This window comes from Periplaneta americana, chromosome 1 (assembly GCF_040183065.1).
Source record: "Periplaneta americana isolate PAMFEO1 chromosome 1, P.americana_PAMFEO1_priV1, whole genome shotgun sequence".
NCBI classification, from domain to species: domain Eukaryota; kingdom Metazoa; phylum Arthropoda; class Insecta; order Blattodea; family Blattidae; genus Periplaneta; species Periplaneta americana.
The window spans coordinates 59,226,349-59,253,596 of record NC_091117.1 but is presented as its reverse complement, the minus strand read 5'-3'; the positions used below and the strand labels follow the sequence as shown (position 1 = coordinate 59,253,596).

The 27,248-nt window shown below is 34.8% G+C and overlaps 3 protein-coding genes across 3 annotated transcripts in view; 1 reads left to right on the top strand and 2 right to left on the bottom strand.

Annotated features, from left to right (window-relative positions):
* The window catches only part of LOC138696216 (uncharacterized), a 131,295-nt gene extending 110,091 nt beyond the window's left edge, over positions 1 to 21,204 (top strand). Inside the window, exons 15-22 of the mRNA XM_069820884.1 lie at positions 1,476 to 1,547; positions 4,744 to 4,874; positions 6,817 to 6,960; positions 10,514 to 10,718; positions 13,238 to 13,389; positions 16,280 to 16,495; positions 19,332 to 19,433; positions 21,002 to 21,204. Of these exons, the coding sequence (XP_069676985.1) occupies positions 1,476 to 1,547; positions 4,744 to 4,874; positions 6,817 to 6,960; positions 10,514 to 10,718; positions 13,238 to 13,389; positions 16,280 to 16,495; positions 19,332 to 19,433; positions 21,002 to 21,085 (1,106 nt within the window). The 3' untranslated portion in view covers positions 21,086 to 21,204. The remainder of the gene's footprint in view (positions 1 to 1,475; positions 1,548 to 4,743; positions 4,875 to 6,816; positions 6,961 to 10,513; positions 10,719 to 13,237; positions 13,390 to 16,279; positions 16,496 to 19,331; positions 19,434 to 21,001) is intronic.
* LOC138696227 (tRNA wybutosine-synthesizing protein 4-like) overlaps positions 1 to 27,248 on the bottom strand; it is a 302,346-nt gene that overhangs the window by 250,716 nt on the left and 24,382 nt on the right. The window lies entirely within an intron of this gene.
* The window catches only part of LOC138696241 (nucleolar protein 58-like), an 80,683-nt gene continuing 70,012 nt past the window's right edge, over positions 16,578 to 27,248 (bottom strand). The window contains exon 4 of the mRNA XM_069820951.1: positions 16,578 to 18,417. Coding sequence (XP_069677052.1) covers positions 18,401 to 18,417 — 17 coding nt within the window. The 3' untranslated portion in view covers positions 16,578 to 18,400. The remainder of the gene's footprint in view (positions 18,418 to 27,248) is intronic.

Below are 27,248 nucleotides of genomic sequence, written 5' to 3'. Positions count from 1 at the left end.
TTTACAAAAGAAAAGTTATCGGATCTGTGACATAAGAATATGCACAGAAGTTTCCAAACTTTGCTAAAATTCGCATTTTGAGAAAACTCGTTGGTCAGCCATATTTCTGTAAATAACTTTTGGATTTTAACTCATATCGTATGAAATATTAATTTAAAAATTGTTTACATTCAATTGCCGTAATAAAATATGTAGGCCTATATTTTATATGCAAGATATCAGATCATGTTACAATTTATATTATTCTCAGAATATAAAATTAGAATTGATTATCATACTGACTACACGGGTTGTACATAGCATGTCTAAAATAATACATTATTCAACCACATCTATTTATTATCTTTCATCCACTTGCAATCTAAAATCAGGGCTTGAAACAGTGTACAAGGCATTCGAATGTTGTGCTGCACCTCACATTCCTCAAATAATAATTCCGATTTCAATTTATTTTATTTTATTTCAAACTATTTGCCATTTCTAGCTCTGATCAAAACTACTTCATTTTATGAGTGTCGGTATATGGCTAAATGCATGCTTACTAAGCATTTGCACCCACATTCGCATCATTTGGCACTTTACAAGTGTTTGAAATATATTCTCACATCACTCCAACATCCACAGAAATAAGAACTTTACTACTAGGCTTTATTACATAATGCAGTATGAGATTGTAAGCCATATTTTTTGGCATGGTATTATTTGAGTGTGCTGCTGGATTAGCTTTGTAATGTGGTGTGAGTAAACATTTTTGTTCCAAATTATGAACCAAAGCATGATGATCTTAATTAGTTTAGTAATTTGTAATTCTGTAACAAGATTTTTTTTTAATGTGAAGCTGAATGGTTAAACTTCACTCTTCATAGACAAGTGAAAATATATTCTGGCATTAGCTCTCTTTCTAAACGCTTGTATGATGAGTGACTTAAGTATGCAAGTAGAATACAGCTGTTCTTCGCTTTCATTGCTTTTGTTTTATAGCTTAAAATCATTAGAAGAGTCAGATTTAAGAACAATAATTTGGAGGATAAACTATATATAACAAAGGAAGTTTAGTAGGTTTTGAGGTTTTCTTGTAGTAAGTATTTTAATTACAAAATAATTTAAATACTAAACAGCTTAGTGATGATATTTCGTAAAATATCATGCCATCAGTAATAAAAGTCATGCAGGAAAACTTCATCTTCCTTCAAATGCTTTATACCTCGTACTTTCTTTTGTACTATGCAGTCTTATTTTCAAGACGGAAATTTTAAACGACTCTAGGATTTAAAAAGAAGGATACTATATACAGATAACTATATAACCCATTTTATCTCCAACTTATTTAACTTATTTCTGGGGAACTGTACATAACTGTGTGTTAAACTGTGATCAAATATAACGTATTACCATCAAATTAAACAAATAACAATAAAAAATATTAACACTGGAGTTCAAGAATATGTACTTTTTTATCATATTCATTGTTCTAGGATTACCCCAAAGAACTAATACAGATGGAAGAGCAGTATTTTGGACTGAAGAGGGACAGTATTTAGCAAATGGTATGTAAATAACTGGTATAGTACTTAAAATTATACCAATATTATTATTATTATTATTATTATTATTATTATTATTAGTAGTAGTAGTGGTAGTAGTAGTCCACACCTGTGGAGTAACAGTCAGCATGTCTGGCTGCGAAACCAGGTGGCCCGGGTTCGAATCCCAGTCGGGGCAAGTTACCTGGTTGAGGTTTTTTCCAGGGTTTTCCCTCAACCCAATACGAGCAAATGCTGGGTAACTTTCGGTGCTGGACCCCGGACTCATTTCGCCGGCATTATCACTTTCATATCATTCAGACACTAAATAACCTAGATGTTGATACAGCATCGTAAAATAAACCAATAAAATAAAAATAAAATACTAGTAGTAGTAGTAGTAGTAGTAGTACTGGTGTTTTTCATACAATTCTCCAAAGGTAGAGCTCACAATGATTTATCAATTTAAATTAAATATTTAACCACAATATTCATAGCACAGATGGTTTCTTTAACATTATGCATATGAATATAATGGTTGAACATTAAACTGAAAATCATTGTTATCCAATCTGTTCGCATCAATGACCTATGTCTTTAATATTCAAACATAACAGGATCTAGGGGAGTATTTCTGGCCTGTCAGCACCTGGTAGGGTTACCAACTCTCCCGTATTTCCATATTGGCCCTAAATTTTTAACAGACTCCTGGTTCACGTATTTTTCTTTTCTCTGAGCATTTTTCTCCCTTATCTTTCCATAATGTAAAAATTTTCACTCGAAACATTTGATTTTGCCGTGAATGATGATTTATATGATGAATTTTGAGATGCATTAAAATGTGCAGTCTTTGCAGAAGGTAATACTTGCCAGAAATGAATTTTAGTGCTCACTCGTTTAAAATCAAATAGTTTTAATGTTATAAATTTGAAAGAAACTGGCGAGTTTTATTCTAAACATGCTCATACAAAGAGGATGTTTCATCTCTTGAACAATAATTGGATAGATATTCAACACACGAACACAACGCATCTAATCAAATCAGAACTACAAACTGCAGTCAATTTTAACTATTACACGAGACAAAATCTGTGTCAAAATACTCTAAATTTAAATACAGCTGCCTAAGTGTAGAATAAAATGGTTTTTAGTAACGAGTCTGGATAATTTGTCCATTTTCTATGTGAGATTTTGTCGATTCCTTAGTCTCCTGTATTTTCTTCAAAAGAAGTTGGCAATCCTAGCGCCAGGGTACTATTTTTCGATGCCTGGTGGCACCAGGTCACTTTTATGATTTTCATAATATGATTTGCATTTCATATTTAAACAATTTCATAATGAGGTATACTCTGCAGACCTAACAACCTCTATATCTAGATCCGAGCCCATGCATTTTGGTCTAACATTCCATAAGTACTCCTGCAGATATGGTGATGATGATGATGATGATGATGATGGCGACAAAGACAACTATTACTGGTACTACCGAAATCCCGGAGCCAGGGCACTTTTTCGTTTAGAAATACACTAATGACAGGGTCACCAACATCTAAACATTGACCAGCTGAACAGAAGTCTCCGACTAAAATTCTAAATTGCCTATAGAGAAAGACAATTGAAAACTGTGATCTCAAAACTTGCTTTGCCTATTTCACCATTTTTATGATTTATATATAATTATTTTTGAGACAGCGATCATTATATTTTAAGTTCATTTTCTTCCAAAACAACGTCAATCCTCATCTAAAAGTTTATGTTATTACGCAGGTCACTTGAAAACGCGCTCAACCCCTAAACCAGTGGATAAAAAAACTAGCCCAGTCCTTTTATTAAAATGGACTTAACACATTTTGAGATTACACTCTTCAATTTTATATTTCGACAATAATATCAATGTTATAAAATTGGAAAATTCTGTAAAATAGGTATTCATAATATCTATTTAAAACTGTCAGTGTGCCAACACTTATAACCAGTTTTTTCCCCATCAATCCCACTGGAACACAGCTAAAAACACTTCGGCTCTAGTGCAGCAAACTGAAGAACTTCCATAATGATACAACTTGCATCATAAGAGTTAAACGCACCTTATAACAATATAGTAACAGAACAATAGTAGAATCAGATTCTGATTGAATGCATCATAAAGAGAACCAACCCCAGATCCTTCAGTGAGAAGCATAAACATGTAGTGTTTTAAACCTAAGGGACAGTGTGCCAAACAGATCATCAAGCTCTTGCAGATAACCTTCTTGCCATTTCAAAGTACTACAGTCTGGCAAATGACCATTCACGTAAATATGAAATTATTTATTTAAGGGTACCGGTATGGAGAGAATCTTACCTGAATTTCAGAGCAGTTGCTCAAAATGTCCTCCATATTACATGCCATACACATGTTGCAGAGATGTATGAAGAGCTGTGACATTTGCTACAGGCATTCTCATTAATACTGGGTATCAGCCATGTTATATCATCCTTATTAACACTTATTAAATAATTTAACAACACAATATTTCGATGGTTTCGTAGTCTCTAGAAAGAGCTACTGAAACTTGCATATAAATACAACATACGACTTCTTCAGTAGATACATTTCAACAAGGAAAATACATTGCTGTATTGTGTATTTAACCATGTTTAAAAACACGCATTTCTCAATACAGTTCAGATAACTGACTGAGATTTAGAATGCAAAGTGCCAGCATTTTTATGTTGCCAATGTAGTGCAACAACCGACAAGGAAAACCGACGCAGTCCTGGGCCAGGTTTAAAGCAAACCTAAGTTATCAGCATTTTTACAGAATTGCAAGAATGTTGTGTGGCAAGTAATGTGTTAGATTTTTCCGGCCTCATGTACAGAACATAATGCAGGACATTTTGAGCAATTGCTCTGAAATTCAGGCAAGATTTTCTCCACTTTCTTTAATAAATAATTCAATAGTTCACTTGCCAGACTGTAGTGTCATGAAATGGCAAGAATGTTATCTATGAGAGCCAGCGATTGGCGTGCCAGACTGTGGTACCAAGTTACGGCAAGAATGCCAATCTCATAAATTTGACTTGAGCATGTAGTTGGACATTTCATATGCGGTAATAAATACATAAAACAACAAGCTAAACGGGAGTTGTAGAAATAAGAAATAAGTATTTCTTTAATGTTAGATTTACAGAAATAGCTCTAAATTTCTAATATTCATACGTAAATATTTTAATGCAGCCCTTGGAGATCCACTTATCAGAGGACTGACAGAGGTAGCAAATACAAGACCTTCTGATCCAATTGCATACCTTGCTACATATTTGTACAATTATGCTAATTCAACAAGAGATGCGAGAGAAGGTACACAGGTACGTAAGTTGCATTACATTTTGAAATTAATCATTAAAACACTCTTTTAAAATGTCTACACTCAAAAGAGCATGAGTACCAGCTTTACTGAAGTCTTAATTAACCCAAAAGTAGGATAGTACACAGACAACTCATTGACTACCTAAATAGATATGAACTCTTGGACACATATCAATCAGATTTTAGGACTCGACACAGTACAGCGACTGCACTATTGGAAGTAACGGAAGATATCCGAAAAGCTATGGACGAACGTAAAATTACAATACTGACGCTACTTGACTTCAGCAAAGCGTTTGACACTGTAAATATCGACTTACTGACGAGAAAATTACGATTACTCCAACTATCAGAAAGCACAGTCTCTTGGTTCTCCTCTTATCTCAGCGAACGTCAGCAGTGTGTTTCCATTGGAAGTCGAACTTCCTCATGGCGTATCGTTGATTCTGGAATCCCACAGGGATCTGTTCTATCACCACTACTATTCACTATTTACGTAAATGACATCCCCTCGACTCTACTGCACTGTAAGCATCACCTTTACGCAGACGATTTACAAATCTATAACCATACAACCCCTGACTCACTCAATGACGCAATACACAATCTTAACGAGGACCTTCAATCCATATCTGCATGGGCCAGAAAGTTTGGTTTGACTCTCAATGCAAGAAAATCACAAGCAATCCTAGTGGGACACCAACGTCTATTATGTAACATTACTCCTGCTCTTTCAGTCAAGTTAAACGACACAATAATCCCTTTTGCTTCCTGTGTTAAAAACCTTCGAGTTTACTTTGACATGCATTTAAACTGGAATTATCAAGTAACCCATATTATCAAAAAAGTGCTTTCCATACTACATTCGTTAAACAGCATTCGAAAATTCCTCCTGCTATCACTCAAGAAAATACTAGTGGAAACACTAGTAATGCCCCACTTCGATTATTGTGATTCTCTACTGACCGACCTCAATGTCAACCAGTCACAAAGATTACAACGTGTTCATAATTCTTGTGTTCGCTTCGTCTGCGATGTCCGTAGCGCTGACCACATTACCTCCCACATTACCTCATTCTTCCAAACTCTAAACTGGCTACGGCTTAACGAACATAGAAATTTTCATTCTCTTGTTCTCCTTTTCCAAGTCCTTCACACCTCTACACCTACCTACCTTGCCTCCCGTTTCAGTTACCTGTCATCATATCATAATCTCTTCACACGCATGCAAAATAGCCGCATACTAGCCATACCAACACATAAGACTTCATCGTATTCATCATCATACACAATCTCGCTTTCGCGCTCGTGGAATACCCTACCCAGTGACATCAGAGACTGTCGGAATTTAGTAGCATTCAAAAGCAAACTTATTAAGCATTTTCTTACTGCGTAGAGTAGGTTTAATTTTTACTTAGTTAATAAAAAAAATTTCTCTCTTCTTAATTTTTACAATGAACCGTCTAGCTTTTATTAGTCTGTTAATTCTTTTAGTACTTTGATTTTTATTGTATTTGTAAATTCAATATTAATTGTAATTATAATTGTAATTGTATTCTTTATATTGTAGTTGTAATCCCCTGGTAGAGGGGAAGAGAAGGCCTGATGGCCTTATCTCTACCAGGTTAAATAAATAAATAAAAGTCTGAGGAATAGTAGCAGAAATGTACAGCAAGCATGATGAAATAGCCATGCTTTGAAATGAGTACATGCAGTAAGAATGAGCAATAATGCAAAGAGGCAATATATTAAAATAAGTTGTATTTTATTTATAATTATGCAAGATGCAAAAATAAATAAGAACAACATCAATTAAAGTTCAAGCATGTAAAAGTACGAAATTCACTTATTTAATGATCAAAGATGGGCAAATACCATTATAGGAGCCCTCAAAATAATTCTTATCAAAATGAATACTAATAAATGTAATGAAATATGCAGGAAACAGCCATGATAATAACAACAGGCCCTCCTGAGGCTGTAGGTAACTTTGCTGCAGCACCACCTGTATCACTTGATGAAGATCCTGATGCAATACAACATGCCTCTGATTCTCCAGAAACAGCTGTCACTAGTGCCAACAGGGTATGTAGTCCACGTGAACTATTCTCTTATTCATCACATCATTTTTAATTGTTTTTTACCAAGTTTGAAGAAATAATATATTAAGCTCTTTCTCTCCCTCTTTCTGGAGCCTATAGTGTGCCTATACAAGCTAAAAATAATATTTATTTCGTTCAGTAGATCAAGTATAGGCTAATCGATACAGGGCATGTAAATAGTGGAGTATAATAGTACAATATGCATTTACAACACTAAATGTAAATTTACATTGTCTAGTTGTCTAGCAGCTAGAGCACTGGACTTATAATCCTGTGGACCCGGGTTCAATCCCTGGCCTACTCTCGATTTATAACTTGTGTTGGGCAAGTCGTAATCCAGGTAACACAGGGGTTTCATACAGAGATGTGGCGAACTGATACCCCCTCCCTGGTCTCCTCTCAAGCTTGCGAGTCAAGGTCGTAGCCATGTCTTTAGAGGCTTTTGCCACAAGCCTCGCACTGAACTCTACATACTCGAATGACTACCAACAGTGAACTTAATATATGGAAAGATCGGAGTGCAACCAAGTGTTATGATACATAGTTATTATGAACTTATAGGACTACTGTTACTAGGTATAATAACTCGAATTTTTTGGGTAGGCTAAGCCTCAAAAGTCTCTTAACAGCTTCGCCACTGCAAATAATACAATAGCTTTTCCTTCTTTCGGTCTTTCAGAGATTGTCTAACTTTCATTATTGGGACTGGGCTTTTACAAATTCACAGAATGACAACTTGAAAAATATTTAAAATAGGACAGTGGGGTTTTCACTACCATATTTCTTCACTCCGTGGCTGCAATTAATTTGTCGGTCTATTTTTGAGATACACTGTATACTAGGAATTGGGCCATTATAATTATAAATCAATTAAACCGCTATATAATAGAATGCAGTTACATCACTATATACTGGGTCACTAGGTCATTACTCTGTTTCTCAACAATGTGAAAACCAATCATATAAATAAAGAAATGGAGAATATAATACACAATCTAATTAAACAGGACAGCAATAGTTCTTATTTTTCCAAAAATTCTTCTATTGAATCATAATGCTTACTGGTCAGGTATCCTTTTGTATTTAAATGTATCTTGGGAATTTATACATTTTACATTTTCTGGGAGTTTGCTGAAATACTGGCATCCTGCTATTGTAGGTTTAATTGTAAAAGTTTCTGATTTTGCGTTCTTACATGATAATTTTGTTCTAGTATTATAGTCTGAATTTGGTTTTATGACATTGGTATATTATTTTTTTAAGTTGGTTATTTAACAATGTTGTATCAAATACGAGGTTATTTAGCGTCGATGAGATAGGTTATAGCGAGATGGTATTTGGCGAAATGAGGCCGAGGATTCGCCATAGATTACCTGGCATTCACCTTACAGTTGGGGAAAACCTCGGAAAAAACCAAACTAGGTAATCAGCCCAAGCAGGGATCGAACCCGCACCCGAACGCAACTTCTGATCAGCAGGCAATCGCCTTAACCGACTGAGCCACGCCAGTGGTGGTATATTATTTTCCTTGCATTTTACATTTATACAGGGACATCATTTTATTTTTACTAACATTTCTAATATTAACCTGGCTATACCTTTGGATCAATGATTAAGAACGGGAAACACCCCCTTCCACTACTGGAGTTTGATGATACTGGCGTAATATACAAACAAATCACTTTACTAGGTATAGGAGGGAAGAAAAGTAGTTCATCCATTTACGTACACTAAGAAATATCACGATTTTGAGTTTGATAATTTTTATTAGGTTTTTCTTTGATCAAAATACAGTACAGTATTAACAATCAGTGTTTTTCCTCACGAACTAAGCTTTCCATGCTGACGTATTCATTATGCAGTGTATATTATACTGTCTACAGCACATGCGGACGTATTCATTATGCAGTATATATTATACTGTCTACAGCACATTAGCGTACACTATAGAGAATGAAGTTAAATTGAAAAATAATCATAATAGGCCTATGGATATTTAAACACATTTTTGAAAATGGTGGCCGTTCATTTCGATACAGGCTTCAGTTCTAATGTGCATATTATCGCACTATAGACTATTGTACGTAATTCCAATTACCAGGTTCGTACTTCGTATCAGTAACTCATGTTGAAATAATTCTGTACCTACTCTATAAAAGAGACCTTACGTACTGTAAATTCAATCTTCACTTCTGCCCGATCCAAAAAGATAAAATTACTCAGATATGCTATCTACTGTCCGTCCAAGTGATTACGTCGCAGCGTCGTAAAAAGGGAGGAAATCACGTGACAGTTAATACTTAACAAGGTCCTTTTATTTAAGTTATTTGAAACAAGTGTATGGGTATAATATTACGTAGACGTCCAATTCCTAACAGAAATTAATGTTCACAGAAAAGAGCTAAGACAGCCCAGCGGCCAAATCCGAAGTGAGACAAGTGGCCAAAAGGCTTGGAGCTCACATATTTAGGTTTACACAGCCCCAACTCCCTTGTAGGACGTAGCTCAGCCACTAGCATTTACAGAGAGGCGAATTGAAGCAGATGGGGGGAAACCGGGATGCGACATAGGCAAATGGAAAATGATGCAATATTGAAAGCTCTTTGGTCACTGGAAAACGCGAACATGTTTTTGGAACGTACTGTTTACTATGACCGTAAGGCTACTGTGACTGTGTATGCAGTCTTAAATCTGTGTAGAGGACGGTTGAACTTCATTAGTAGAAGGGGTGGGAGTGAAGTACATTCAAAAACTCAGGTACAATAAAAATTGAAGTAAAAATAAAATGATGTCCTTGTATTATTACAATAGAGCATCGATTATCCGAAAACCGATCAACCGAAACATCGGTTAACCGAAAGCGTTCTAGTTGGCAAATTCAAATTTGCTCATGCACCATGTAGAAGTTCCGCTAGCACTGTTTGTGAGATTTTGCGGCAAAAAAACGAATCTCAGCTCTGTAGCAAAAAAATAATTGGACTTATTTTCCTAAACTGTAGGTCTACTTTAATGGTGATTTTGAACTTGTCAAACTAGGTTAGTCAGTTCTCTGTTTTATTTGTAACAAGTGTGATACAAAATATATATGTACAGTTCTGTGTTTAATATCAGTCTTTCTTTGTTTCATACTGCTCCTATGGACACCGATACAATTTATTTTTGTAAATGATCTGCTATCCAAAAAATAAGTTATCTGAACAATTGTCCCCAATTGTTTCGGATAATCGATGCTCTACTGTACTTCAAATATATACATGGAATACAGAGCGAGGATCTTTAGAGACTTAAAAAGCTGTCTAAAGTCCCAAAATATATCTTATCGTTCTCTTCTGCAGCATAAAAATTTCTACTATTATGTGTTGCACAGTTTCCCCAAACCATAATTCCATAAGATATGTGGGGATGTATTACTCCATAGTAGATGGTTCTAAGTAAATTTGTGTCTTTGAAATCTTTCATTCTTTTCATTACACCGAATATGATATGCCTCCTGAATTCCGTTGCACTTAGAGCTCATTTATATATAAATGTTTTAGGACGAGCATGGACAAAGCATGCTGCATTTTGCAGCAGCGCGGTCTCATGGACGAAATGCACTGTTCCAATTACTGCAGGAAGCAGAAATCAATGTTGGCTATAGAGATGAACTGTACCGCACAGCCCGTGATGTTGCCATTCAGGCAAACCTGCCTGAAAACATTCAAGACATCGACAAATGGGTTCTGTACCTGGCTGCTAGAGGTAAGCAGGGAACGAGGACTAGTTTAGATATTTTTCTAAGATATAATCTCTATCATCCTTAGTGATCTGGCAGTTAACATGATTGCCATGCCTTTAAGGTTTAGAGACTTCTGCCACAAGCCTTGCACTGAACTCTCCTAGAATGACTACCGACAGTGAACTTAACATATGGAAGGATTGGAGTGAAACCAAGTGTTATGATATATCGTTATCACGAACTTACAGGATTAGTGCTACTAGGTATAACTAAAAAATTTTGAGTAGGCTAAGCCTCAAAAGACTTTTAAGAGCTTCGCCATTGCTATCATTCACAATGGAAATTTTATATAACATTTACATTTATGCCAATCTTTTTTTCTAGACTAAACACGACAATGAATAGTAATCTTTCGATACTATCAAATGAGGAGATATATGTTAATAAAAATGGATGTTTGGACGAACTCCTTGATAAATGACGATGTCTTCTTCTTCTGCCTGACAAGTGTTAGGCCACAAGGCCTGTTACGGTCTCACATAAAATTTTCACGCCATCTCTTAGCAGGACGACCCACAGATCTTTGGCCATGTGGTACATAATCGTAAATTGCCTTTGGGAGTCTACTATTACTCATTCTTTCCAAATGATGTTTCCAATTAGACTGATATTGAACAATGTAATCTAAAACTAGTTGTTTTTTTAATTCCTTTAAAATTTCATAATTTCTTTTCAGATCCCATTTAGTATAGCCCGCTGTTCTTCGCATAAATCACATTTCACAAGCTGTTATTCTGCTTTTATCTGCTTTCCTCAGTAGATGACGATGTAACATTGCAATTTATGCTACTGCATACTGCATTAGCTTTTTTGTGCAGTGTTACACACTTCAAAGCAAGGAATTTAGAAGCAGACAATGGTGGTGAATTCATCTACTGAATTAGATGAAGGATTCTACAAGTGGACTTTTATATTTGGTTTGATAGAGTATTAAACCTGTTAGCTCCATTTCTGGAGAAAAAAAGGAAAAGTGACTGTAGTTACTAGTAACAGAAAAAGAAACATTCTTTTACACTGAACAATGAAGTGTATGAGTTCACAGTGCCACAATCTTAAATTATGGTATCATAATTTACAAAAATCCGGGACCACACATATGCCAAAATATAATTTTTCCATTCCTTGTATTGTATTTTTGGTCCAGGGGAAATACTCGTCTTTTACGAAAAGAAGTATTTTTATTAGTTTGATTTGATAGAGTATTAAACCTGTTAGCTCCATTTCTGGAGAAAAAAAAAAAAGGAAAAGTGACTGTAGTTACTAGTAACAGAAAAAGAAACATTCTTTTACACTGAACAATGAAGTGTATGAGTTCACAATGCCACAATCTTAAATTATGGTATAATTTACAAAAATCTGGGACCACACATATGCCAAAATATAATTTTTCCATTCCTTGTATTGTATTTTTGGTCCAGAGGAAATACTCGTCTTTTACGAAAAGAAGTATTTTCATTAGTTTGATTTGGTAGAGTATTAAACCTGTTAGCTCCATTTCTGGAGAAAAAAAGGAAAAGTGACTGTAGTTACTAGTAACAGAAAAAGAAACATTCTTTTACACTGAACAATGAAGTGTATGAGTTCACAATGCCACAATCTTAAATTATGGTATCATAATTTACAAAAATCCGGGACCACACATATGCCAAAATATAATTTTTCCATTCCTTGTATTGTATTTTTGGTCCAGAGGAAATACTCGTCTTTTACGAAAAGAAGTATTTTTATTAGTTTGATTTGATAGAGTATTAAACCTGTTAGCTCCATTTCTGGAGAAAAAAAGGAAAAGTGACTGTAGTTACTAGTAACAGAAAAAGAAACATTCTTTTACACTGAACAATGAAGTGTATGAGTTCACAGTGCCACAATCTTAAGTTATGGTATCATAATTTACAAAAATCCGGGACCACACATATGCCAAAATATAATTTTTCCATTCCTTGTATTGTATTTTTGGTCCAGGGGAAATACTCGTCTTTTACGAAAAGAAGTATTTTTATTAGTGTTTTTGTAGGAGTATTTTTCTCTGGATCAAAAACATAATATACCACCAACATTATTATACCAATAGTAACATAACATGGAATGCCGATGTGCGATCCCAGATTCTCGTAAATTACTTAAATTCTTTACAGAGCCCCACATACCAGTCACACAGACAGCATATTATGTTACTGAATTCCCACCAGAGAAAAGAACAGTTTCATACAGCATGTAGTAACTGATACTTACTTATTACTTATAAATGACTTTTAGAGATCTCAGAGGTTGATTTGCCGCCGTCACATAAGCCTGCCATCGGTCTCTATCCTGAGCAAGATTAATCCAGTCCCTAGCATCATCCCAACTCCCTCAAATCCATTTTAATATTATCTTTCCATCTATGTCTTGGCCTCCCTGAAGGGTATAACCAGTAATAGTTATAAATTACAAAACATCGAGGTCTAAGACTCTTTATCACAATATGCTATTGTTGTCGTAGGAGAGACTGATAAACTGATGGAACTACTTCTTGAAGGATATGACCACATATTAGATGTAGAAGATGAAGAAGATAATCACATTCTGGACGTAGTACAAAGAAGAAACCAACATGAAACACTGCTGTTTTTGCAATCAATACCTTCTTTTGAGGTAACAACTTATCACAGCTTTAATATTAAAATTAAGAAAATAGTGATAATATAGAGTCCCATATTTATAAATCGCCCAGGTATATCTGTCTGTCTGCTGTTAGTTTCTATGGGTGGGAGGGCAGAAATTATTCACCAGTTTACAGGCGATATAAGTGATGAATCATACATCACGAGTGTATGACATCATGCACTTGACTTCAGCAAAACATCGTCAGTCTCTGTAGTTATGCAATATTATGCTACAATTTGGAACAATGTATATTTATTTACAACTGCTATGTGAAGCATGATAGTAATTTATGTAACAAAGACATTAAATTGATATTTACGCCCTGAGAGCAACAGACATATAAACCCGAGGGCCTCTGGACAGAGAGTTTGTTAGTCACCCAAGAAATATAAATATCAAGTAATTCCCGTGGTACATACAATATTTTGTGTTTGACTAGAGTCGACAGCAATTGGGAAGCCAGTCATCTGCTAGTGTTTGCGTCGAGAGAGACAGCAACATCAAGGCAGTGTATAATATTGCCACATCGCAATTCACACGCATGCAGGAGAGAATTTAAATTTTCAAAAGACAATTACCTTAGCCGTTGATTACTGTAAGCATGACACCAAAGAAATCCTCTTTCCTTCACTAACAATATTCTTTGCACAGTTCTCAATCCCACACCACATGCTTCTGCTGTCTTTTCTTGTGCGCGCATGCACACGCACACACAATATTATACATATATACATATACACATATATATATATATATACATATACATATATACATACATATAAACATATACATACATATATATATATATATATATATATATATATATGTTAATTTTACTTAATGTATTGAAACACTCACACATGAACAAACAAACTTGGTAAGTGCTTGTTACAGACTGATTCCTATTGGTTCTACTGTACAAGATTGTGATGTCACATACCAGAAATGCTATGACGCATATAGCAGACGACCGCCTTTCCAAATGCTGCCGACTCTAGTTGATAATAGTTTACTAGTTCATAATTAGGCCTAGGTATTAAGTTCGTAATTAGATCAAATGAAAATTTTGAAAAGTCTACTTTAAATTATAACTATTTATATGCTAAATGTACCACAACTGTAGCATATAATCACAGTAGGAAGACAACAGCTAAATTCCCAAACATATAATTTGCTAATTCTCATTATTTTAAAAAACCAATTAAAAAAAATATTGCTTAGAGAGAAAATTTAAACTTCCAATTGTAATAGCTGTGATTTTATTTTTTTTTTTATTTTTTATTCTGTTATTTAAAAAAAATGTCTTAAAATATGCGGAATGCCCCCTGAGCACGAGTATATAACTTAGGCATACTCTTTCTGGGGGGTGCTAGAATAATTATTATATAAAAAACAATATGTATCTTTATTCTAGCAATAAATTATTATTATTATTATTATTATTATTATTATTATTATTATTATTATTATTATTATTATTATTATTATTATTATTATTATTGTGTTAACATGGAAATGGTATCTAGGGTTTCTATGAAATTACATACGAAATGGATGAATCTGGTAAAATTCCTATAGAAATTGTTGAAAAGGCTAAGAAAATATAGAAAATTATTACCCGTAAAGTATAGGGAAGTTTATATGCTATATCTGAGCATTAGATGAGAGATAAAATATATGCATAGTATAAATGAAATTGTACTTTTGACGTACTTTGGAAATCTGGCGAAATCATTTTCACTAAACTTATTGTGTATCAGGGCACGTGGTAGCATTGCAGTTAAGGCATAACGCTGCAAGCCAGAAGGTCGCGGGTTTGATTCCTGATGTGATCGTGGACTTTTTTTTCCCCCATTGATCTAATCCTTCCAGCCGCATTATAACCCTGCATCTACTCAGCCTCTAACAGAAGAGTATCAGAGACATTTAAAAAAAAGCGGCAGGCACTTAGGACTGACATCCCTACTGCCATTAATGCTGATTGTCTGTAAAGGTGGGAGCCTTAACCTCTCGCCAGCCTCTGGACAGTCTGGCCTGTTGACTTTATCTTTTTATTGTGTGTCAAATATTCCATGCTGAAGACGACGTTATTGGTGAACAAAAATATGAATATTGGTACTAATTATCATAAATTGGAGTTTTTAAAACAATGATCAAAAGGGTAGTAAGTGAAAAAATCTAAAGTTCTGACTAGAGCTCTGAATGAAACATTTCTGTTGTTGAAAATTGCTCTGTTGTTTGGTAGATGCTGATGGCAGGAGTTCGTGAATGTGTTACAGAATGACGATCTATTAGTACCTGTATATAAGAATTATAACATGTTTCCTGTAAATAAAGATAGCGATAAGCAGATTTAAAATTGTGAATCAGGCTTTTACTGTCGGTAATATCAATATCAGTATACCAGAAACGTTTCAGAACAGTAATTTCTATCTGAATTTCGGCTAATTAATTAAAACTAGTAAACAAGCAATCTACATTTCAACCATCCCATATTATAAAGATAAATACCAACTTAACGATATCAGTGTCATGGAATTGATGTTTGGAGCAAGAGGAATGATACCAAACTTCTCGTAGCAATTCTGTAAGACCCTTCCTAGAGCTGCACAAATCTTTTCTAAATGATTTGGCTCTCCTTGTAATTAATGAGTCAGTAAAACTTTTACAGAATTACGTATAGGGACTGAATAAATTATAACATCTCAGTAAAATGTTTCTTTATACAAGAATAATGAAATTAAAATGATACTTGTATTATATCTTATAACTTTCATGAATATACTGTACTAAGTTCTCCCTTTGGAATGATAGTCGGCTTAATGAGATGTAACAATTCCGATAAATAGAGTTAGAATATTAAAATATTACATTACAGGAACACCGGGAACAGTTGCATGATGCAATTCGACGTGGGAATGTGGAAGAAATGAAAAGTATCCTAAATCCAGAAGAAGGAAAGGGCAATCTACTAGCAATTGGAAAGAATGGTTATGGACGGTGCTCTCTCCACATAGCAGTTCTATGTCAAGATGAAGAGATGACCAGTTTCATAGCTGTTACATTTCCAGAGACACTTCGTGTTGGAGATAATGTAAGTTAGTTCATTTATTTTAACACGTAGAATAGGGATTTTTAAGTCAAATTAAAAAAAAAAAAAAACAGAATGACAAATTTTAAACACATACTTAAAATATAAATTTACAGTTTCTCAAAATATATTCAGAGAATAAATCGAAGTAAAACCTGAAGTACAACTTCATACTTTAAAATTTAATAAAGACTATAAGGCAAATGAGCAACTTTGACTACCGGTATGTATTTGACGATATTCTAAGGAAGTCTAGCCCGATCATTAATCAGATTTCTGAAGTGCTCATATAAAGAGTACAGAAGGAAAAACCTGATAAGTCACACTTTACTGTTTTTGCAGGAGAGCAAGTTAAAAGTTTCAAGACCTTTTCCAGCCTATTGTCTTTGGGTTATCATTCTTCAGATTTCTTTGGACTAATGACGTTGTTAGTCTGTACAGTTAAACTACACAAATCTACATTACTTGAGATATTACATGACATCTAAAACAGAAGATCTATAATTTTGGACTTATCACGTTTTTCCCCTGTGTTCTTCAAATTTAAATGTGGTACATTTGATACTTATACAAGTTAGACAAATTTTCTTTGATAAGAATAGAAATTCAAACATAATTAAACACAAATATATATATAAATTACAAATACCAGTAATTATAAATCCAAAATGATTAAAAGTACAATTAGTAATTATATTTTCAGGAGTAAATATGACATTCTTTCAACACTTCAACTGTTTATAAGTTTTACCACAAGATTGTATCAAATGCTATGTTAGGGAGTAACAAATCATATTGTACTAAATCTATTAGTCAATTAGAGAAAATCTCAAACCATATTTAAGGATATTCTGAGGTGAAATTTTGCCGATTTTGGTGAAAAAAATTCGATTTTTCGTTTTCAACATTAAAAAACTGTAGATGTTTCATGAGAATGTCTTCACAAATTTTTATGTAGAAAGGCCCCTTCAATCAGCGGTTTCAGGCCGCCATTTTTAGAAGGTTGCATGCTCCTCTCTAACTGCTGCAATTCATTTTTCTTACATATTGTTATACTAAAAATGCTACTACTCCAAATTTTGTGCTTGATTTTTTTTCTTATGGCGAGAGAGAGTCCTTAACTCTTTCAGTCACGAATTAGGTTTTTGTTTCGAAAAGTCTAATTGTTTGTTCTTGACTCCTTTTAAGTTTTTGTGAATTGCCCACAGTCTCATTTTTACAGTATGATGCCTGGATTGAAATGCTGTCCTTTGTAGAGGATGCAATGAAAGAAAGGGTTAAAAGTGTGCTTCACAAAATTTGGTATCAGTCACGAATTATGTTTTTGTTTCGAAAAGTCTAATTGTTTGTTCTTGACTCCTTTTAAGTTTTTGTGAATTGCCCACAGTCTCATTTTTACAGTATGATGCCGGGAATGAAATTGCTATCCTTTGTAGAGGATGCAATGAAAGAAAGGGTTAAAAATGTGCTTCACAAAATTTGCTATCAGGGTTTTCTGTAAACCTCAAGATTTTTGGTGGATTTTTTTTTTTTGCCAGACATCATACGAGGCGCATCCAGAAAGTAAGTTTCCCGATTTTTTCCCCTTGAAAGTAAACGTAATTAGCCGTGTCAATTGCGCATGCGTAACAGATCTATGACGTATCAATCATATGCAAGCCGGATAGGTCCCGCCTGGTGCAGTAGCGTGGCAGCAGTGGTCCGAAATGGAAGCTCTTATTCCTTCTCCCGCCGCCTGTGAGGTTCGGTCGGTGATAAAGTTCTTTAATGCACAAAGCATTGCGCCAATTGAAATTCATCAGCAGCTCTGTCAGGTCTCTCTCTCTCTCTCTCCTCAAGAAATTCCTGTCCTCCGGTGAGCGTGGCAACGACGAAGAGCTGAAGACGTCTGTCACACGCTGGTTCCATTCACAGGCGGCAGAGTTCTACGACAGAGGGATACAAAAGTTGATCCCACAATACGACAAGTGTCTCAATTCTGATGGTGGCTATGTTTAAACATAGCTGAAACATTGCTGTACCTGTTGCTAATAAATGTTTTCCTGAAAGTGTGTGTTCTTTTTTTTTAAAAAAATAGGGAAACTTACTTTCTGATGCGCCTCGTAATTTTTATCTGTTTTTATATTTGACTATGTATATAAAATAACTTTTTCCTAGCTTTTGAGGAATAATCTGAAAAAAAAAAAATAGCAAATTATGTTTCAGGGAGTTTGAAAGATATGTGGAACAAATTTTAGACAAAGATTCTGAAATTTGTACGAGTAGAGATGACTTTTCAAAATACAACTTAAATACACAAAAATTTTAATTCATATAATTTGAATCAAATGAGATAAAACTTTATACAAAGGTTATGTATATGCAGTTTATAATTCATGTTTACTGTTTTAGATAAATATAATTGTAACATTATATAAAGTTTATTTTTCAGTTCTATAACTTATCTTTTTGTTTTGATTACACAAAGAACATAGATACACGAACATAATTATACTACAGCTAAACATTAGATTAAGATGATGAAACAGAGATTACCATGATGTATCCGAAGATGCCATATACCAGGCAAAAACGTTAATACAAATATCAAAGTGGTCCAATACATATAAAATGTGTTACGTGTTAATGTAATCAAAACGAAAAGAAAAGTTACAAGACTGAAAAATAAACTTTATATATTTATATGCAGCATGTTATCTGTACAAATTTTCAAAGAACTAGCTTAAAAAGGTTAAGGAAATTAAAATTTCATCTCAGTTTATCTATAAATTGCCTCAGTGTTGAGCAATATGTTACCAGTATTTAAATTCTTGACACATACTATACGGTATTCTTTCAGTTGGAGAGAACATCACTACACTATGCAATGGGTATGGAGAAAGTTGAGTCTCTAAGCACTATTCTCATCAAAGCTGGTGCTAAACGGGTGCTTAAGGATCTGGTTAGTACAGCTTCAATTTCAATTACAGAGAGTGAAAGGGATTGAAGTGTATGAATTTAGATGATAAGAAGTGGTCATGAGAGGAATACAATTTTTCTAACAACACTTTGTACTTCTAAGTTTACGTCAAAGTTATACTTTCCACGAGAATGTGAATGTCCACTTTGGTATAGGCTATTCGGTATCTTGTGAAATCTATCTGTGCATAAGGGGAAGAAGAAAGTGGACTGGGAAACTTCCCTCCCTTGCTACACTTGCACTTGTAGCTAGTTAGCCCACTTGCTCCCCCCACCCAATCATAAGATTCTTACTATAAGTATGGCACACACATTTGGTTTCATCAGATAACAAATGCCCTGTAACATTGGACAGTATTAATGATCATTAATTATTTGACTGCAATCCCCATTCTTCCTTATTTTCGTGCAACAAGTGATTTTTCTTAAAATATACTGCCTTTCGTAAGCATGTAAAATGTCCACAAAAGTCATTCCAGTCAATATGCAAGTTATTTTATATTTAAACTATTTTAGAAGGTCAACAAGAATATTCGTTTTAACATTTTCAATATATTTTGTACACGCTAAAATTAGCAATTTTCACTAATAATAAAATGAAAGATATTTTTAAAAATCTCCTGACCACCTCTGTGGTGTAAGGGTCAGCATGCTGGTCTCTTACGCAGAGGGCCCAGGTTCGATTCCCAGTCGGGTTGAATTTCCTGGTTGAGATTGTTCAGGGTTTTCCCTCAACCATAAGGCAGATGCCAGGAAATTCGGGCCACAATATCACTGAATATCACCAGCCTCATTCATCACCAAAATCATATTCATAACAAATCAGTAACATATATACAGTCGCCATCTAGTTCACAACAATAGAACCAGTCTCAACAATAGTACACAGGCCTTCGGATTTTACCTAAAAGATCACAAAGATTAACCCGCGATATGACCAGAGATGTTAAAACAAGTATAAATAACAGCGAGGGGGGGGGGGAAATCTGATACTTTTTAATGAAACTAGCCTATTAAGATAAATTACAATAGGACCTGAATTATCCTTCATGCAGTTAATCAATCTGTAGTTGATCCTACTTTACCTGCGAGTTAATTATGCTACATTCGTAAAAGAGCTTGGCTTCAAAGATGGAAAAACACTGCTTCTGCAAAGCCATATTTCAGAGTAAAGAGTTCACAAGCTGGCGATACTTTGTTAATGGCTTGTATCATTATAGAACCATTAATTGTCAAAAAACATAAACTAATATAATAAAATAAAATAATACACATAATATAGAACTACCACAGAGTACTAGAAGTCCTCCCTTGGAAGTATTTAATAGTTCAACTCTAAACAATATATTAAATCAATAACATAGCTTAGTATGCTCAAAATTTATATTATCAATAAAATATTTAGCTACTCTACGGTGTGCTATCTTCATAAATAATAATTCATAATTAAGAATATTATATTATGAAGTATAACTCACAAGAGATTAATGATATTTCATGAACATAACTAATAATTACTGGTACATTAATATTGTCGTTATGTTATTACAGAAAGGAAGGCAGCCCAGTTACTACTTCATGAATAAATCTGATATTCTACGACTGATAGAAGATGAAGAAGCTATGAGAATGTAAAGAAATAATTAACTTGTTACTGTTGTTTTAAATGTAGTGTCACTTTAAATGCACTGGGGTTAATTTGTATGGTCAATGTACAAATACTGTTAAACAGATGTATGTTAATAAACTTTGGTATGTAACATTTCGTTCTATTTATTCTGTTTGTGATGTATATTACGAAGAATTTGAACATAATTACAGATTATAATAACAAGTTAATAATTGTAGGCCTAATAATGTGTTTACTAAATTCTGGCTGAATTGTAAAGCTAAAGGAGAGATAACCGAGGTCTGATGAACGTATTTCAAATTAACAGTCGACCTGGTTGGCGAGTTGGTATAGCGCTGGCCTTCTATGCCCAAGGTTGCGGGTTCGATCCCGAACCAGGTCGATGGCATTTAAATGTGCTTAAATGCGACAGGCTCATGTCAGTAGATTTACTGGCATGTAAAAGAACTCCTGCGGGACAAAATTCCGGCACATCCGGCGACGCTGATAAAACCTCTGCAGTTAAACAGTCTAACATGAATAATATATTATGCTTGTTACGGTTCTGTAAATATTTTTTTCAACTTATACTTCAAGAATTGATCAAATTTGGGTATCATTCAAGATATTTTTGTAACACTGTGAAAAAGAACCAATACAAAGTAAAATTTGTTTTAATAACAAGATACTAGAGAGAAACCATTTTTGTTACCTTTGATATAATATTTCTACTCTTGAAGAAACGGACATATTAGAGAAAATGGTTAAACGAGCGTTGAGCGACTTCCGCAGATTTCGGAATAGATACCGACGCACTTAGGTTAGTTTAGGTTTTTATTATCCTGTCAAGATGAAGGTGAAAGCGATTGAGTGTGATTTTTTGTTTTCTATGTTAGCAGTTCAAGTGCGTCCGTGTCTTATTCCAAAATCGGCGGAAGTCGCTTAACGCTCGTTTCACCGAGAAAATTAAAAAATACATCAGAATTACAGGAATTACCGGTATAGACTTCGTCGTGCACATTGGTTCGGCCTTCAGCGAATTGCCTGCACATCGCCTGACCATACTATCGCTCATAATCAGTGGCGGCCGCTCTTTATGTGCTGCAGTACACAGTTAATTTTCTGTCCCTTGCATAATTTTCTTTATTTTTTCTTTCATTTATTTTACGCGCTTCAATGTATGAAGAATCGGAAACTGCTGTTGTCTAGCTTATGCGTCGCCTACAAGTCCCAGTCGGTAATGTGTGCTGACTCCCTTATCACAGTGAACTGCAGTGAAATGCAGCCAATTTTGCACATGCGCACAGAGCTTAAATTCGCTTGATGTATGACGTAATCTACAGTTAGCAACGGTTTCCCCATTATAAGCAGTGTGCGCTACAACTTCAAGTAGCGAGTTGAAATGACTCGTTCGCATTGGTGTTTTATTTAACCTACAACCAATCAGGAGCGAGTGACTGTTTGTAGATGAGGTATAATTACTTACTTACTTACTTACTTACAAATGGCTTTTAAGGAACCCGAAGGTTCATTGCCGCCCTCACATAAGCCCGCCATTGATCCCTATCCTGTGCAAGATTAATCCAGTCTCTATCATCATATCCCACCTCCCTCAAATCCATTTTAATATTATCCTCCCACCTACGTCTCGGCCTCCCCAAAGGTCTTTTTCCCTCCGGTCTCCCAACTAACACTCTATATGCATTTCTGGATTCGTCCATACGTGCTACATGTCCTGCCCATCTCAAACGTCTGGATTTTATGTTCCTAATTATGTTAGGTGAAGAATACAATGCGTGCAGTTCTGCGTTGTATAACTTTCTCCATTCTCCTGTAACTTCATCCCGCTTAGCCCCAAATATTTTCCTAAGCATCTTATTCTCAAACACCCTTAACCTATGTTCCTCTCTCAGAGTGAGAGTCCAAGTTTCACAACCATACAGAACAACCGGTAATATAACTGTTTTATAAATTCTAACTTTCAGATTTTTTGACAGCAGACTAGATGATAAAAGCTTCTAAACCGAATAATAACACGCATTTCCCATATTTATTCTGCGTTTAATTTCCTCCCGAGTGTCATTTATATTTGTTACTGTTGCTCCAAGATATTTGAATTTTTCCACCCCTTCGAAGGATAAATCTCCAATTTTTATATTTACATTTCGTACAATATTCTGGTCATGAGACATAATCATATACTTTGTCTTTTCGGGATTTACTTCCAAACCGATCGCTTTTCTTGCTTCAAGTAAAATTTCCGTGTTTTCCCTAATCGTTTGTGAATTTTCTCCTAACATATTCACGTCATCCGCATAGACAAGAAGCTGATGTAACCCGTTCAATTCCATACCCTGCCTGTTATCCTGAACTTTCCTAATGGCATATTCTAAAACGAAATTAAAAAGTAAAGGTGATAGTGCATCTCCCTGCTTTAGCCCGCAGTGAATTGGAAAAGCATCAGATAGAAACTGACCTACACGGACTCTGCTGTATGTTTCACTGAGACACATTTTAATTAATCGGACTAGTTTCTTGGGAATACCAAATTCAGTGTACTATTTGTGAGTTTGTGTCTTTTTTACAAATCCTGATGACAGAATGTACGGACGACTATTTTATTCGTATGCTAAATTATTAAACTTTCCTGTAAAACTGAAAGGTATTGTTTACGATATTTATTATTAGCTTATTTATAATTATTATATTTTTAATAAAATTTAATTAAAAGATACTATACTCCTCAGTGGCGTGCGGTGCTATTTCTCGATGGGGAACAGGTCAGAAACAACACTAATAATAATAATAATAATAATAATAATAATAATAATAATAATAATAATAATAATAATTGTATTCTGATGTAGCAACATTATCATTTCTTTTTTACTTCATTTACAACTTAATTAGAAAAAGAGTATGTTAATATAAAACAAATTAATGATATTATATTATCGTTATTATTATTAGACCTAAATATATAACACCGTTAACTAAAAATAAATAAACCTAAATTAAACCTACAATTTACCGCTTGACGAACACCCAGTTAACCATTTTACAGAATTACAGTAACTATTTTGAAAATGTCTTGTATAAGATTTTGTTTTAGTTTTAAGTTCTGTAAGGAGAGGAGTAGGTTTGCCATTCAAAATAACCGCGCTTTTCTCAGCAAAATTGATCGAACTAAACGCTCTCGACTTCTACTGATCGATAACACAACACTCGCTGTCTTGGTTCGCATCATGACGCTCGCGCTCTCTCTCTTTGAAGTTGGAACAGGAAGAAGTCTCCTGTTCCATTGCCATTATTTCGTCAGATTTAACTCAGGCCGCGAATATGTAAATCGTACGGATTTTTTTTAGGAACTATTGTATAATTTCACACACATTATTATGTCACACGAAAAACTCTTCGAACTTAATTGTTTTCCGAATTATCAATATATAAATAAACTAGCTTGATGAAACAGTATATTACACACTTCTCAATACTCCGCGAGGGAAGAGATAACTTTACAGCTTCCAGCGATACTCGGGTAAGTTCGTGTCCACTCGAGCCTGCTTCGGAAAAACATTGCTTGCAACTCCCACTCACATCATCACGCACAGCAGACGAGAAAGGCTCGAGTTGTTTACACTTTGCTGCAATAAGCCTGCTAACGATAGCTGTTTTCGCTTTTCGAAAACTGCAAGTAGGCCTATCCATTAGAATGAAGACATATCTCACAATCTCAGTTAAGGGGGCAGGGAGGAAGGGAACAGCCTGTTTCCTCTGTTCCATGGAGGAACCGCCACTGACTCCTGTTCATCTCCTTCAGCCTCCGATAGATGGCCTGAATGCACCGGAATGCTATTCGAAAAAAAAAAATAAAATAAAATTTCAGTTGCTACGTCTGTTTGTCAGCTTGTGTTGTTCCCTGTTTGTGAAGTTTTGTCAGTTTGTGTTGTTTCCTAGTTTATGAAGCTGTTACAGAAACTAGGCAGTGCTAAAGTGTTGTGGTATTGAGTTCATATTTTGTGTTAAGTGTGTAAAGGAGGTATATTTTATGTACAAAAATAAATATGAATTTAGTGGACAATTTGTTAAAAAACAGAAGAGAAAATGAAAATAAAAGAATTAGGCTGGCCAACGCCTGATCTAAATATTAGTCAGAAGGCAAGCGGACGGAACAATAGCGTTTACAGTAGACGATTTCACAACACAATAGCTGGATTTGTGGTTGTGAAATCAGAAATGCTATCTTCTGCTTCCCTTGTCTTCTGTTTGGAAATAACGATGCATTTCGTTGGTCCAAGACAGGAATTAAAGATCTTGAACATCTTAAAGCCCAGAGCAGAAAACATAACGATAATAGAACACACATACATAATGTGTTAAACCTCACTGCTCTGGGAAGTGTGAATATTGCAACGCAATTAAGCCGCGCTTACCACGACGCCATAAGAACACAATGAAAAAAGTTGAAAAGAACAGACATATTCTTTCAAGAATTATAGATTGTATTAAGTTCTGTGGTGCCTTTGAGCTCGCGTTAAGAGGACACAATGAGACGGAAATGTCCGAAAATCGGGGAGTTTTCTTGGGACTAGTTGATTTTGTGAGTAGTTTAGACAATGCAGTGAAAGAACACATGGAATCAAATCAGGTTTTCAAGGGGACCTCGAAAACAATCCAAAACGAATTGTTAGATTCGATGTTAAAAGTATGTCGCGAAAAGATTATTGAAGAAATGAGAATTGCTGAGTTTGTAGCTGTAATGGCAGATGAAACGACTGATATTTCACAGTGGCGTATACTGGTTAAAGGGTTTGGGCTACCGCTGACCCTATTATTACACAAAATATATCTAACAATTACTTTAATTTTAATTACTATGGTAAAACTAATAATACAAAATTATTACATTATGTTATATTATAAACTTTTTCTTTTGTAATTTCCTTGGGCTACCGCCGGTAGCCCGCAAAATACGCCCCTGATATTTCAGAACAATTACAGTTGGTGTTAGTTTTTCGGTACGAAAAAAACGGTGTTCCATATGAAAGATTTTGGGGATTTTTCAATCCAGAGGGACAGAATGCTGAAGCTATTTCTGCCTGAATCTTAAAAGTGATGAATGAGGTTTTCAGAGACGAGCCTAAAAAGTTATCGCTCAAACATATGACGGGGCCTCTGTAATGAGTGGTGGATGTAGTGGAGTTCAAGCAAGGATAAATGGTAATTATAGACGAGATGTCGCTGAGTCAATGATTCAATTGAATTAGTTCTTTTGAATTGAATTAAAATAATTTTAAGTCTTTTTCCTGCATATCTCCCCCTTCTTCTGTTTTCTCTTCAACTTCTCTCTCCTAGATGTCCCTACCTCTTATTGTACCACTTCACTCTTATACATGTCCCTACTTTTATTTTACTACTACATGTATTCTGTCAGGGTCATGTAATTCTACATATCTCAAACTATACTACTATATCATACAAATCCAATTTTACTTACCTTGTCGGTTTGGACGGGATTCGTTCCTGGGACCTCTGACACCATAATACCTCGCCTTAACACGCTCAGCTAAACAGCTACCTTGTGAAATAAAGTTTAAAATACGTCTCTTAGGCCCGGTTGCAGAAACGCAAATCAAATCAGTCCCTGATCGCCAATCAGTTGATGTCTGATTTATTTGATTGTTCATTGCGTTGCACAAACGTGAATCTCCAATCAACTTGTTTCAATTTACTAATTGCTGATTTGAGAAAGAAATACATTTGACAACAGCGCTATTTAGCAACCACAGCCAATTTGATGCTCTTTAAAAGACGTGAAACGAATGCATCAAGTGGGCGGTGACTAGGAAAACAAGTGAATGTTTTGCTGTTTTGTTGCTTTTTGTAGAAAGGAAACAGGCGGATTCTATTTGTATATAGACTACAATATAGTGAAAAAAATTAAGCAAAAAAAAAAAAAAAACGTGAGGGGGCTTCTGTTGTGGGATTTGCTAGGGGAGTCGACAAGAAATTGGAATATGCATAGCCTCCATAACCCAAAATGATTCCATTTCCCATCTCTCTGTTTACAAATGGAGCTCGTAACCTACTTATTAAAAATATTGTGTTGTCATGTGTAGAACCCTGCCAACGGGCTACAACATTCCAGAATTTCAATGATGGTGTAGACTACATATTGCCTGTATATTC